The 14978-nt window shown below is 38.9% G+C and overlaps 1 protein-coding gene across 1 annotated transcript; it reads left to right on the top strand.

The window, feature by feature from the left end:
* Window positions 1-1520: 1520 nt before the first annotated feature.
* atp6v1b2 (ATPase H+ transporting V1 subunit B2) lies at window positions 1521-12428 on the top strand. The gene is made up of 14 exons (XM_015010245.2): window positions 1521-1724; window positions 2671-2726; window positions 3033-3131; window positions 5331-5424; window positions 5512-5589; window positions 5732-5871; window positions 7891-7992; window positions 8580-8677; window positions 8760-8883; window positions 8962-9112; window positions 9188-9270; window positions 9467-9571; window positions 9651-9780; window positions 12158-12428. The coding sequence occupies exons 1-14, from the start codon at window positions 1553-1555 to the stop codon at window positions 12292-12294; spliced, it is 1569 nt and encodes a 522-aa protein (XP_014865731.1). The 5' UTR covers window positions 1521-1552; the 3' UTR covers window positions 12295-12428.
* Window positions 12429-14978: the final 2550 nt, after the last annotated feature.

Below are 14978 nucleotides of genomic sequence, written 5' to 3' on the forward strand. Positions count from 1 at the left end.
GACCCAGCTTTAAATACACTTTGAAACCATGACAACACATGTATATCTATATAGTTATCATTGAAAACAATTTAATGACTTATTTTCGTCATAACTTGCTGCGTATGGTGAACTGACAACTCCTCTGACGGTCGGACTTCTTAATGCGCATGTGCAGGCATGGTACTCACTGCATGTATGCTATCCTGACAGCGTATGGCTATCTGATAGAACAACGGCTCTCAGCGACACTCCAGTCCTATCTAATAAGTAAAGAGACGAGCAGATGAATCGACTGTTCCTGAATGTCACATCACTATATTGCAGACTTTTGGACATAGCGTTGTCCCATATATGCGACAAGTCAGTCAACATCTCCACACAATAATTCAGCGCAGTGAGTGACAACTTTTTTTCATCACAATGCTTATGTGTGTCTATACAGCTAGCTTTGCTAACATCACGTCAACGGATCTTACCTTCTTTGAGCTACTTTTCTAAGTGACGAAAAAAGTTAGACATTGTCTCCACCGTCTGTGAAAGCGAAGCGCTGCTGAGTTAGCTGTGGCCATCGGATTTGTTATGATTTATGCAGCAATATTCCATTACTGACGATTAGACAAACATTTTCTGCTGCTGAGAGAAAACCACTGTGCATGTCTCAGAGCGCCGCGTGCGAGTGAAATGTGGGGAGGGGAGGGGAGGAGGAGAAACACGTAGTTGCTTGGATTTTAATTGGTGCTTTTTGCATCCACTGAAAACAAAGATGTTAACAAATAAACTGGACAGTATGCTGTACGTTTAGTGATATTTTCACAGTTGCGGTCTCGACTGGTCTTGCAGTGCCCGAGACCGAGACAAGACCGAGACCAAATGCGGTTGAGTCCGAGACGAGACCGAGACCATCAGAAAAGGGTCTTAAGACCGGACTCGAGACCAAGACCGATCTCGAGTACCACAACACTGGCTGACAGATCCCATATGTTTCCAATTATTGTATGTGATCATCTCAGATACACATGAATCTGTTTTCTTTATAATAAAAATTAATTTTTTACTGTATTTCTGTTATAACCTGAGAAGAAATCTTCAGACAGTTCTGGACACCTGGAGAAGAACAGGTGAGAGCCAGCAGCGGCCTGCTGGACAAAACTGTATGGGTGTAATGTAATTTTACAGCTGGAAATTACAGATCAGGCTGAAACCTGGGTGTAGTGATGAACTGTGACCTCAACCTTCAGACTATGTCTCAGGTCTTCTGGATCTGGATGCAAAGCAGTCCAGAACCAAAAGCAAGAAAGAAAAGAAAGCGGACATTCTATTCTGGTAAGACTTTTGCACACAAGTAAGTCACACATAAATTTCAATTTGCAGTTAATTTAATATTTTAAATATATAAAACTATAATAACATTATATGTATTTAGAAAGTTTAACTGTGGATGAAAACACAACCAGATTAGAATCTGTTTGCCAAATATAAATTACCTTTTTATGAGCTGCAACTGCTGCGGTGTGCGCATGCGCCTCAGCTGTCACGACTCGAACATCGCTGCGGTTTCTGCGGTGGAAACATGGCGATGAGGGCGCTCAGAGGGATGGTGAACGGGGCCATGAGCGAGTTTTCATCGGCCGTCAGCGGGAACAGACCGACGGCCGCCGCTCCGGTCCACCCGGCCGCCGCCGCCGCCTCCAGGGAGCATGCGATGGCTGTTAGCCGGGATTACATCTCCCAGCCCCGCCTGAGTGAGTGTGTGGATGTGTGTGATGATGCTGTTTGTGTCTGACAGCACAGGAGAAGGTCAGAAAGGTGTCAGTCACTGAACATCATCTGTTAACAGCTGATACAGAGATGAATCCTTTGCTCACTTTTGTCTTCCTCTCCTAATTTTTCCACCTTATTCAGACCTTTTTGGAGGCAGTTTGGGGATTAAAGTGACAGTAAACATTACAACAACTTTGTCTCAGTCAAGGAATGCCAAGGCTACTTTATGCTGGCCACCGGTTTTATGGAGGTTTTGGGGCAGAATTTAATCTTTGCCGCCTTCCCCCCAGTGTCCTGAACATTACCAAAGCTGCTGGGTTCATAAAGCCAGATCTTTGCTCATATTCCAAATGCAAGTCGAAAAATGAGAAGGATTTGCTGTTCACTGCGCTGTGACCAGGCCAACAACTATTAGTGATAAAATTGATTTGCTTGCTGACTTCAATAATCTGAAGCTTTTTATTTTTCCCAGTGCTTCATTTGTGTCAGCATCTTCTGTCATCCATATTGATTCCCTTCAGTTTGGCAGTTCAGAAGTTATTAACCTCAGTCCTAATCTATTTTCAGACATGTAAACTATTCTGGATTCAGACATTAAACAGCATCAGCATACAGAAAGATCCCCATCAGTAGAAAAGAGTAAGATGTTGAAGTGATAAAAAACAGAGAATTTTCTAAACATTGGCCATGACTAAAGCTTGGCCACAAACAAGACTTTTAAGTGGAAAATGACCCCAGGCCTACAACCAGATTAGCTCTCAATATTTGGAGTGGCCATCAAAAAGCCCTCAAATATCCCATAGAAAATCTGTCTCCAGCACTGAAATAAATTCAGAGAATTCTAATCGACTTCATGTCAGTAAGAAAAAACATTCTGGTTTTTGAAGACAGCTGTGTTTCACTGGGTTGCTGCTCTCTGTATTTCAGCCTATAAAACTGTTTCTGGAGTCAATGGTCCTCTGGTGATTTTGGATCAAGTCAAGGTAAGAAGCAGAGATGTGTGTAGAGTCTGGAAACTATTATTTTGTCCACATTAATCCAACTACGATTAGACTCATGTCTGCAGACACCTGAAGCCCAACTCACAATGTTTCACACCAAAAGTTTGTGGTGATTCAATGGGATGACATCTGATGGGTTTATACTGCAGAGTTCATTTAGAATAAAATATAAATGTCAGGATTCTTGAGTCTTTGTCAAGTCATGACATGTCAGGACTGTTCAGTTGGTTTTGATATGGAACATGCATGGTGTTGTTAATGCTTGTTGGTCATGTGTCACTTGAACAGTTTCCAAAGTACGCTGAGATTGTCCATCTCACTTTGCCTGATGGTACCAAGAGGAGTGGGCAGGTGCTGGAGGTCACTGGTTCCAAAGCTGTGGTGCAGGTGAGACTGACATTTCCAAACCTTCCAAACAATTCAGTACTTTGTGTCTTAGTGGGAAATCTTAACTTATCAGGTAAAACTAAAAACAGAAAAAAAAAAACCTGTACAATAAAAACATGTGCTTTAAATGTTAGGATGTTAAATTTATGTCTAGTTGCCAAATGTTAGTTATTTTACTGTTTTATGCTTTTATTGTTCAGTTGACTTTTCCTTAAAAGGTACAAATTAGTGATAGTTGAAAGAAAGTACACCCCCATCACTAACACCACTGGACCTTAAAGTTGGTCCTCTGCTGCTAATTAGTTGAAGAATGGTCATTAGCATTATTCCCAACTATAAAAAAATAAATCATTATACAGTATTAAAGATTATTGCTACATAATAACTGACCTGAAACAGGAACAGTCTCATTTGATTTATTGTGAGATAATGATGGAAAAAATGTCTTTTTATGGTGTATGTAAACTTCTGGTTTCAGCTGTATAATATTATACAGAAAAAAAGGTAATAGCTTCAGTACAGTAATAATATTATTGCAGAGCCATTACAACATGGAATGTTTATTTGGAAAATAGTAATTGTGCTGGAATTTTTTTTAACAACTCCTGAGTCTGTTTGTATTCATAAATAATGGGAACATTAAGGACAACCTTTGATTATTATAGCAAATCCCCTCTTAAGTCTCACTGTCAGAGCAACGTCCAGAACAACATCAATAATTCCCAGACCAACATGAGGATCTTCAATTCAGAGCAGCAAGTCAGGAAAATACAGCACCAATATCTTCTAACAGCCATTAAACATGGCGGTGGAGGAGAGGTGGTGATTTGGGTTTGTATTGCAGCCGCAGGATCTGGATACCTTGCAGTGATTGACTGCAAGGTGTCCATGAACTCTCAAATATCCAGTGTCTGCAACAGGGAGGCTGAAAGAGAACAAAGTCAAAGTGTTGAAGAAAACAACCCTGAGGAAAAGCTTATAAGCTCTAAAAAGTCTATTTGGGCTGCAGTTCATCTTATGGACTTATTTACATTAATTTCACTTAATTCTTTTGCTTTTGCTATGACAACTTACTTTTTTGTGTTCATTTAACTCAAAACTTACAAATCTTTAACCTAAAGGAACTTTTCACTTTGACTTTACTTAAAACAGTTCAGTTCAACGCCAGTTTTGTATCCTGTCTGACCAACTCAATTTATTATGATCATCCAACTCAAATCATTAAGTCCTTCCAACTCAATTTGCTAAGTTTTATTACTTAATTCATAAAGGGGTTTAACATGACAAATTTAAGTCATTCTTACTCAAATTATTTATTTTCTTCTAATAAACATTTAAAATCTCTTTGACTTAATTCTACAGAAAGTCATCTCAAACTTTTAAGTAGTTCCAAACTAAATTTTAATATTCTTTTTACAGTGTCCTTTAAATACACAAATCTTTTCCTTAAATGACCTTTTTACTTTGACTTTACTTGAAATAATTAAGTTCAATACCATATTTGTATCCCTCGTCTGACACCATGACTCAGGCTCACCAGGACAGATTCCCTGGTAGGCGACCGTGGCTCTGTGGGTAGAATCACCGTCTTGTGATTGGAAGGCTGTAGGTTTGATTCCAGCTTCCTCCTGCCACATGTCAATGTGCCCCCTTGGCAAGGCACTTAACCCTAAGTTGCCTACTGATCTGTGCATTAAATAAATGTGTGAATGTGACTCTAGTGTAAAGTGCTTTCAGTGGTCAAAATGACTGGAAAAGCGCTATATAAGTTTATTTACCATTTTTGAAGGAAACTAAATGATTTGAGTAAGACTGACTTAAATCTGTCATCTTAAACATACTTAATAAATTTGTTAAAAATAAATTAACAAATTGAGTTGGATGATTATAATATATTGAATTGGTTAAACTTAATAAATTAAGTTGGATAAACTTAATTGAATTGCTTGTTACCTATAGAAGCAAAATAGTTGGTTCAACTATTTTCTTTTTAGAGTGTAAAAGTCCCACTGATGAAAACATCAGAAGACATCAGGACAGCCAAAACCTTCTACCAAAAAATGAAGCAAAATTTTAAAGAAGATTGGGCCAAATTGTCTTCAGTAAATGAGACAGACTCCCTCATTACTGCATTTCTCCCGCTCACCTCATTTGATAAGCTGCCATTCTGCTGTTTGTATTTGTCCAAATTCTCTGCAGGTGTTTGAGGGCACTGCAGGCATCGATGCAAAGAAGACCAGCTGTGAATTTACTGGAGACATCTTACGGACGCCTGTCTCTGAGGACATGTTGGGTACATGTCTTCGCTCTCCGTTCAGCCATATTTAGTCAAGTGTTTTTCCTCTGAGACAGCAGAGCAGCATTTTTCATACGTTTTCAGGGCGTGTGTTTAACGGTTCTGGCAAACCCATTGACAGAGGACCGGCAGTGCTGGCAGAAGACTTCTTGGACATCATGGGTATGTGTGTTGTGACTTTTAGTTTTCAGAATATTCACTCAGTGTAAAATGCTGAAGTGAAGACGGTTCCCTATATTTTCTAAAATCACTGTGACACAGTCTTCCTCAGTGTGTGTGTGTCTCTGTGTGTGTTGTTCCACAGGCCAGCCCATAAACCCCCAGTGTCGCATCTACCCAGAGGAGATGATCCAGACCGGCATATCTGCCATCGATGGCATGAACAGCATTGCTAGGGGACAGAAAATCCCCATCTTTTCTGCTGCTGGGCTGCCACACAATGAGGTACACATGCATTCACTAACATGATGTATTCCCATCTCAGAGCATCAAAGCACCTAAAAGATTAGATTCTGTCCACAAACTGACAGACTTTCTAAGGTGTTAACAAAATGTGTGTGAGTCAGGCAGAGTTCATTCTGTAGATGTACCAATCAGACTTCTATTGGCCCACACCGAATTCTGGTTTTCCTTGAGTTCTGGCCACTGATTCTGTTTTTAGAAGGATAGGTAGTTCTTTATTGATAACTCAAGACACACACACACACGCACACGCACACACACACACACACGCACGCACGCACGCACGCACGAATGCACACACACACATCACTCAATGGACAGATAAAAATATTGACATTATCTAGAACACAAATCTTGAGGTAACGTTAAAAACTCTGACAGTTTCAGAGAGAAAAGACTTCCAGTCCTCATTAACACTTTGGAGCTGCTGTGACCTTTGGCTGCTCCTTAGACTGTCCACCATGTCCATAAGGAGAGAGTGAGACATTGTCCATCTTCTTCAGCTTTCAGTCTCTCACTAACTCGTCCAGAGCTCGGCCTCATTCCTTCAGCTGACTGAGCCTCTGTAGTGAGTTTATTGAGTCTGATAGAGTCCTTCACCTTCACCACTGCACTATTATGGCAACTTCTATGTTTTTGTGAAGACTCAGTAATACTAAAATCAATCAATAATAAAATGTATTCTTATGCATGTGCAGATTGTTAAAAGTGTGACTTTTTAGTATTAATACATTAATTATTTATTAATTATTAATACAAAAAAATTCCCAGTTTTCAGAACTAGTTTTTTCATTGAATCAAAGTTAACAGAATGTACTTTTTGAACTGTTCTTCATCAGAAAGAACAGGACGTAGATCTGTAGCACAACTCTGGGATTTCTAAACCCATCGTTCTCTTTGACAGAGGCAGAAAGCTCAAATGGATAAACTTTTATTTAGTATTTTCATATGTTGCAGTTACTGATCAGAACAGGATCTGATCTTTGACATTGTGATGGACCGTTCATCTGTCAGGGCCCATCAAGCTGCTCACTGCTCATGGTTCTTTTAATGAACCAAACAAAAACTGTACAGCCTCAGGCTTCTAACCAGACTGAAGGACAAGTGTTTGAGAAATACTGCAGGTTTTATTCTAATTGACTATTTTAGCAAAATGAAGTTAAGTTTATGGCCAATAAAAATTGAGGTCATTATTTTGTTCCAATGCAAAGTATTATGCAATGTGAGACATTTGTAAACAGTTCAGACTGTTTACAGATATATCTGAAAACATCTTAAAAATTCAACAACAGAAATAAAGCAAAATAAAAATATTTAAAAATTATAAAACAAAATCCTACATCAACAACACATAAAACACAAATACAAATAAAATGGGAAAGTTAAAAAGTTAGAAATGCCAAAAGTAAAAAAGAAAAATCAATTTCAGGCTAAACTTAATGACATATGATAAATGATGGAAAGCTGGCTCCACATGATGTGGGCTGGCCCATTCAGGACCCAAAGTGTGGTCAACAGAATCTCAAAATAAATTCTGAACTGGAAACTGAACCAATGCATGAAGCTGCATGTGGTGGTGGTGGTCTGCTGCTCTTTGGTACCACTGAGCTAACTCCCTGCAGCAGCATTACCCAAAGTCTTCATTTCTTAACATTCCATTAAAGGGGAGCAAAAATATCAAACATGTCTGTCACTTCAAAGTTAATTCTTACTAGTTCATATATTTCTGTCAGCTTCTTATTTCTTCTGTCCTAAATATCTAGACTCTGTTTTCCCTGTGGATATCTGAGATGTGTAGGTTCTGTTTAATTACTGGTTGTATAAAAACTGAAAGAAAGTTAATTTCCTGTCTGTTGATAAATTCATTCATTGTCATTTCCTTTGAGATTTTATTCATATGAAAAATGTTTAACATTCTTGTCTCTAATTAAGGTGGAAGGTGAATAAATCATCTTTTCCGAGAGTTTGGAACTCATTTCCTTTTTTCCCTGGTCTTGTCAGATCGCAGCTCAGATCTGTCGACAGGCCGGTTTGGTGAAGAAGTCCAAGGATGTGATGGACTACAGTGAGGACAACTTCGCTATTGTTTTTGCAGCCATGGGGGTGAGATCCTGATCCTGTTTTGTCCCAGACTCACTCTGACTTAGACACCCTGTACTTCAGGGCGTTCACTCTCATTCACGTTAAATGTTTCCATACTGTCTGATGCTACAACCACCAACATCACTGCATTTTATTCTGTTATGTTCTAGACACAATTGGCCCTTTTTCGTTGTTAGCTCCAGCTGCACATAGTTCTACTCATTCTCTCCTCCAACAGAATCTGCTGTGTTTCCACTGAGAACCTGATGGATGAAGTTCTGGCTTGAAGCCCCGCCTCCAGCCACCCTGACCCCTAACCTTTACTGAACTGAGTTAACATTAGTCATGCTAAAGTGACAGTGTTTCCATTAAGTAAATGTATTTTCGTAATTTCAATTTGCACAATTTTACAGTTAATGGAAACACAGCTACTCACATTTGACTGAGAATACTTTGGTGTTTTTGGGTTTGGCCATTGTACTGCATAGTGCTCTTCTAGTCATACCAACCACTCAAAGTTAATCTAAAGCTGACATATCTTTTTAAATTGATTTCTGACAGATTTTTGACACGGCTGTAGAGTAATCGCATCCTTTCTCTCTCCTCAGGTCAACATGGAGACTGCCAGGTTCTTTAAGTCAGATTTTGAGGAAAATGGATCTATGGACAATGTCTGTCTGTTCCTCAACCTGGCCAATGACCCCACGTATGGCTTTTTCTCTCAGATGTGTTTGGATGTTGGCTGTATAAATAATGTGTAAATTAAGCTGAAGTCTTGGTTTGTGCAGCATTGAGCGAATCATCACTCCCCGTTTAGCTCTGACATCAGCAGAGTACCTGGCCTATCAGTGTGAGAAACACGTCCTCGTCATCCTCACTGACATGAGCTCCTACGCCGAGGCCCTTCGAGAGGTTGGCCATGTTCTGCTCTAGCATTCATTCTGATTTAACTGCAGGAAGTGGAACCGGGCTTTGGATGTTCTCTCCCAGGTGTCTGCTGCCAGAGAGGAGGTGCCGGGCCGCCGAGGTTTCCCTGGCTACATGTACACTGACCTAGCCACCATCTATGAGAGGGCCGGCAGAGTAGAGGGCCGCAACGGCTCCATCACCCAGATCCCCATCCTCACTATGCCTAATGATGGTACTCCCTCTGCTAGAGCTCAGCATGGTGGCAGTTCCAGGGCTACCACAGACTGATCCTTTCTCTGCCTTTCAGACATCACCCATCCTATTCCTGACCTGACCGGTTACATCACTGAGGGACAGATCTATGTGGACAGACAGCTTCACAACAGACAGGTAACATCTCCTCCATGAGACAGCTGTACATTCTCCCACATTTCAAACAAAACTTTGGTTTTTGTTCCATTTGATTTGCAGTATATAAACAAATGGATTAGTTTCATGTCAGGTTTCTTTTATTATAGACTGAATAGAATATTTTAGCATTTTTTTAAATTCTTCTGTCCTCATCTTCTTTTCTTCCTCTGGTCAGATCTACCCCCCCATCAATGTTCTACCATCTCTCTCTCGACTGATGAAGTCTGCTATTGGGGAGGGAATGACCCGCAAAGACCACTCTGATGTTTCCAACCAGCTTGTATGTTCAAATCTCTCCCCATTCTGCACAAACAAGACCTTTACTGCACTTTGCTTAACCTGTGTGCGTGTGTGTGTAGTATGCATGCTATGCCATAGGGAAAGATGTCCAGGCCATGAAGGCGGTGGTGGGAGAAGAGGCTCTTACTGCTGATGACCTGCTATATCTGGAGTTCCTTACTAAGTTTGAGAAGAACTTCATTTCCCAAGGTGCAGTGATGACCAGATGTTTTGTGTTCTTATATGAAATATGTGTGTTTGAAATCAAAAGTGAACTTTGGGTGTAGCGAGGTCTTGTCAGGAGTTCTGCTCAGCATTCACCACAGTGTCAGCTGTTATTATGATCCCTGGGTAGAGAAACAACGTCTGTAAGCTTGATAAACTGTTGTGTCCGTGCTGGAGAATCTTACCTTGTAAGAAGTATGAAAAAATAAAGCAGTTCTTGAGTTGTCCTCCTGGGGTGACTAAATATAATAGATTGAAAATTGTCTCTTTTTGTAATATATGGACCGACTGTTAGCAGCTTAAATTAAAGCTAGCATCTACTGTACCTCAGTAGATGCTAGTTTTACTGATGCTGAAGGGCTGATTTAGTTTTTATCATGTGTGGTGGTTGAGAGGTGGTGAAGATGAACGCAGGAGACCCAAATGATGATGAATTTAATGATGAGTGTAGCCCAAAAACAGTCCAGTCAGGCAACACGGCAGCAACAACAGCACACAGCTAATAACCGGTAGCAACTAACAAGGGGACTGAATACAGGAGCTAAGGCTAACCAGGACTTTAAACAGTGCGACTGGAGAGCTAGACGTACGACATATGACAACGATCTGACAAGAGACAAAGACAACAGGTGGACTTAAATACACAGGGAGGGTAATCAAGGAATGAGACACACCTGGGAAGCAATCAACGGGGAAGATGCAGAGACAACAGAGACTCACAGGAAGGAAACTGAACACAGAAAACCCTAAAAATAAATTCACAGAAACACGGATAATGACAGTTTTTTCACAAGTTCGGACTGCAATTGTCCATTTCTAGTTCAAAACCTAAACCACAACTCAAAGATAATATTTTGGTGTTACGAATGCCTCAGAATTACACAAGTAATAAAAAAACCCAAACAAACAAACAAAAAAAACAATATAAGAACCAGTCACGCCTCAGCAGGAATAATATTTAAACATGGATTCACAAAACTAAATTTCAGTTCCTTTCTTTAAATATATGGGACTCCTTTTCACAAATATTGACACTATCTTATCCTGTGTCCTTGTTTTGAAGTCATCATGTGTGTATTTTCTTGGCTCATGAGCTTTACATATGGAGAATATGGAGAATACCTCCATATTCTACAGTTATTTATTTCCAATGGTTGCTGTAAAGCTCAGCTAGTAACTTGTTTAATTCAGTTTATATTTCACAGCAATCCAATTCATATCCAATTATGATAATAATTTAATATATATAACATAATAAATTAATAAATATAGATAGAATTTGTTGCATACAGTCAAAATTGATCTCATTTTTAATTCAGTGCAGTCCAGTCAAATCATATAATGCCAATGCAAAGTTCTGGGTCAACGTTATGCACTGGTTTTACTGGTGCAACAAAATTGTCCAACTGCATCACATTTAACTTCTTAGTTGTACAAGGTTATTTATTGATTTATTCTTTGTTTTTTTGGTGGATTGGTTGGCTGGTTGGAAATTTTGTTGGTGTTTTTTTGTGAATTATTTGTTTTGTATCTTTGAATGAAATTGGCCAAATTTTAGTTCCTAAAAAGATTTAAGTTGCTTTTTATGTGATTTTGATTTGAACATAATTTTTTAATTTAAGGATCATATTGTTCCTCTGTATAAGTTATGTTTCTCCAGAGTTGATTTTATGACCAACCTCAGCTGGACTCTTTGTCCACTGCCTGTGGTGATCTTACTTCATCCTACTCATTTTCAAGCATGTTAAGATTATTGTATTACAAAAACCTGTCTTTTGCATTCCTTGTTCATGTGTGTCATTTTATACCATGTTCGAAATAATTCATTCATTCATTCATTCATTCATTCATTCATTCATTCATTCATACATCTCAGTCCCAGTGCAGAGCTCTGGTTGAACTGCAGCTCTACTTCACCAAGAGTTTCATTTCAAAACAGTGACTGATGGGGAAACTGGAAACAAGCCTTCAGAAATCACCCTCCTATTTTTTTATCTGCCTTCCTAATAGATTTAATGAAGTTGAATTTTGAAGAAAATCCAGGAAGTTTAACCAAAGCCAGCACTACCTTGATGGAAGTAAACAAATCTACTAGGTTACTATGTGTTCTTAAAATATGGTACCACAAGTACATCAGAGCAGTGATGTGTTATGTATAAGGATAAGTTCTCTAGCTCTAGTGAGAGATCACAGTTGGAGCCGTTCTAATGACCTATTTCACACCGACCTTGGAACAGTGTAGTTTTGAAATGAAACTTCATTCTAAAGGTTTAAAGATCAGAACCTGATTAGAACCTGTACACAGACCAACAGAATGCTGGTTTATTTAACATGTGCTGTGTGTGTGTGTTTGTGTGTTCAGGAGCCTATGAGAACAGGAGTGTGTTTGAGACTCTGGACATCGGATGGCAGCTCATGAGGATCTTCCCCAAAGAAATGCTGAAGAGAATCCCTCAGAACACCCTGGCTGAGTTCTACCCCCGAGAATCCAAACATTAGCTACACACACACACACCCACACACACACACGCACACACACACACACACACACACACACACACACACACACACACACACACACACACACACACACACACACACACACACACACACACACACACGCACATGCACCCACACGCTCCGCTTCCTGTCCTCTCCTCCGGCTGAGGCCTCACTCTGTAAATACAGTGTAGTGTTGTGATGCTGTAACAATGCTGATGCTCGCTGCTTTCATCTGATGTTGAGGGTAAATCATCCCGGCATAAACAGGAAGAGAAAAAGACCAAACTGGACTTTTAGAAGTTTGTCTCCAGAGTGAATGTCAGGAGCTTCCTGTGGAGAAGAATGTGCACACATTCAATGTGTCAAGAAAATGATGTGGACATGATAGCAGCCACTAGAGGGCGCACACGGCAGAGTTTAAGTCCATCTGAGGGATCGGTTCTGAAGCTTAAGGGAACACCATTATTTACTGAATGTCTACATCATTTCTGTCATCGCATGAAGGACACTGAGTGCTTTGTGTGTTCCACATGTATTCTTTCTGAGGCATAGAAAATCTGATTAGTCAGAATGAGCTAAAGTTGAATAAAAATACAGAAAGAAAAACGCAGAAAAGGAGCAAATCATTCAGTCAAACAGTTTAATTTTGATAACTTAACCTTAATTAAACTCACCTTGTTCAGTTTTGCTCTTCTAACTGAAGCATTTAAACTTTTGATTAGACTCTCTTCCCAGTTGCAAACATATCCTGTATAGATGGGTTTATAACTGCGATCTAGACACAGTTGTTGCTGTGTATTGTTGATATCATTTTGTAAATTTGCTCCATTGTTTATCCACGTCAACTATGACAGCTCACATAAAGGAAAGCATGAAGAATGCTTTATTATACCAAATAAACAGGCCTGAGCTTCTCAAAAGCTTCTGAGGATTTTTGATCCCCATAAAAATTCTGCCTTTCAGCAGCTTTGTCAAATATTTAATATATCACAAAGAAACTGTATGTTGCTCTGAGTTTATATCAGCCAGCTAGATGGATGCATTTTAATGCTCATATCAGTATAAAATCAGACAACAAGCCGCCGATCCATTCATGGATACAGAGTCCATTCCTGGTTCCTTCAGCTTTTCTTGACAGACTCTTGTTATCGAGGTGTCAGTCAGAACAAGCTCTGATCCATATTAAAGATATAAGACAGTCTGAGCTGTGCAGCTCCATTTCCCTTTACATATGACAGAAAAACAGGACAACATGCATTTACCATGCAAACAGAGAGACTGGGTTCTGGAGACAAACCTGCCTCATTTAGAACCGGACCAGAGAGACCTTCATGTCTGTAAGCAGGAAATTGACACCGGTGGAGTTATGGAGCCACTCCTGGTTTATTGTTGTTGACAGGTAACTGTGGAAAAAAGACTATTTTTCACTGATGTATTTACAAGCTGCAGTTTTATCCCAGCCCAGATTGTAGCTGCAGAACTGATCAACTTAACTTTAATTTATAATTCTGTTAACATTCCTTTCAAAATTAAAAGGTTCTCCTTAGTTTGTGTATGGTTAGAGCACACATTTAAGATCTGATGCGACTGACACAAAGTCAGCTGATACCCTGGGCTGTCCCTGAATAGATCATCAACAACATAGAATGAATGATACATTTAAAAATGTACTGAAATAAATTTATCTCACCTCAATTTTTTCAGTTTTCTTTTTTTTTTTTGGTGGAAATCTGTTAAATGTTCAGTTCTGTTCTCAGCGCCCATTGTGTTTTATTTAGATCATATAAGATATGAAGAGAACTCAATCAATGAAACTAAAGTATAAAATGTCTTCTGGCCTTTTAAAAACGTTTTTAATTCAACTGCCTTTGTTTGTGAGTCCAGCGGAGTTAAGATCTGTTTGGAAACCAAAAATATTTAATAAGTATTATAGGTAACACTTTATTTGAAGGGGGTTGAATAAGACTGACATGACACTGTCATAAACATGACATGATCATTACTGATATAAATTTGTTATAAAAGTATTACTGATTGCACTTTAAAAATTAGGTAACTTTATGTTATTAAAGGTAAAGTTTAAACAGTAATGACTTCCTGGTTAATGTCAAGTTGTCATAACAAAGACATTTTGAATAATGTCAACTTTGTATTAAAAGTGTCATAATTTACCGAATGACACTTTATGACAACAGTCATAAATATTCATGAAGGCTTATTCATGTTCATGACAGGTGTTATGTCATGTTTATAACAGTGTCATGACAGTCTTATTCACCCCCCTTCAAATAAAGTGTTACCGTATTATATTATATTATAAGTGTTATAAAGGTTCCTATGTTCCCTTCAGACCATGAGCTGAACTACTGTGGATTGTATTTGGGTGTGAGCGGTTGACATTGATTGTAAACTCAACATGTTTGGTGTGTTTCATTGCTGTTTTTATATTGAACATCTGCTGCTGAGGTTTAGTTTTCTTATAGCTCCTTCAGCTTGTCCTGTGATTGGTTGGATGGTTATATTCTCCATCAGCAGTTCCAACTCTGTATGTATTTCTGAAAATATTTATTTTTCTTCAGATTTATTTATATCATCATTTAAAAACATTAGATTTAAGATCAAGAGTACATTTAAAGGTTTATATATATATATATTTATATGGAAATTAAAATAATTCCTAA

Source organism: Poecilia mexicana, unplaced genomic scaffold (assembly GCF_051168715.1).
Source record: "Poecilia mexicana isolate PSO_F unplaced genomic scaffold, ASM5116871v1 scaffold_12, whole genome shotgun sequence".
In the NCBI taxonomy this organism is placed as follows: domain Eukaryota; kingdom Metazoa; phylum Chordata; class Actinopteri; order Cyprinodontiformes; family Poeciliidae; genus Poecilia; species Poecilia mexicana.

What these genes read in the sequence shown, in the direction of transcription:
- atp6v1b2 (XM_015010245.2), top strand. Translation starts at nt 1,553, where the DNA reads ATGGCGATGAGGGCGCTCAGAGGGATGGTGAACGGGGCCATGAGCGAG. An exon ending in TGATTTTGGATCAAGTCAAG is followed by an intron (nt 2,727 to 3,032) that starts GTAAGAAGCAGA and finishes TCACTTGAACAG; the next exon opens with TTTCCAAAGTACGCTGAGAT. An exon ending in AACCTGGCCAATGACCCCAC is followed by an intron (nt 8,678 to 8,759) that starts GTATGGCTTTTT and finishes TGGTTTGTGCAG; the next exon opens with CATTGAGCGAATCATCACTC.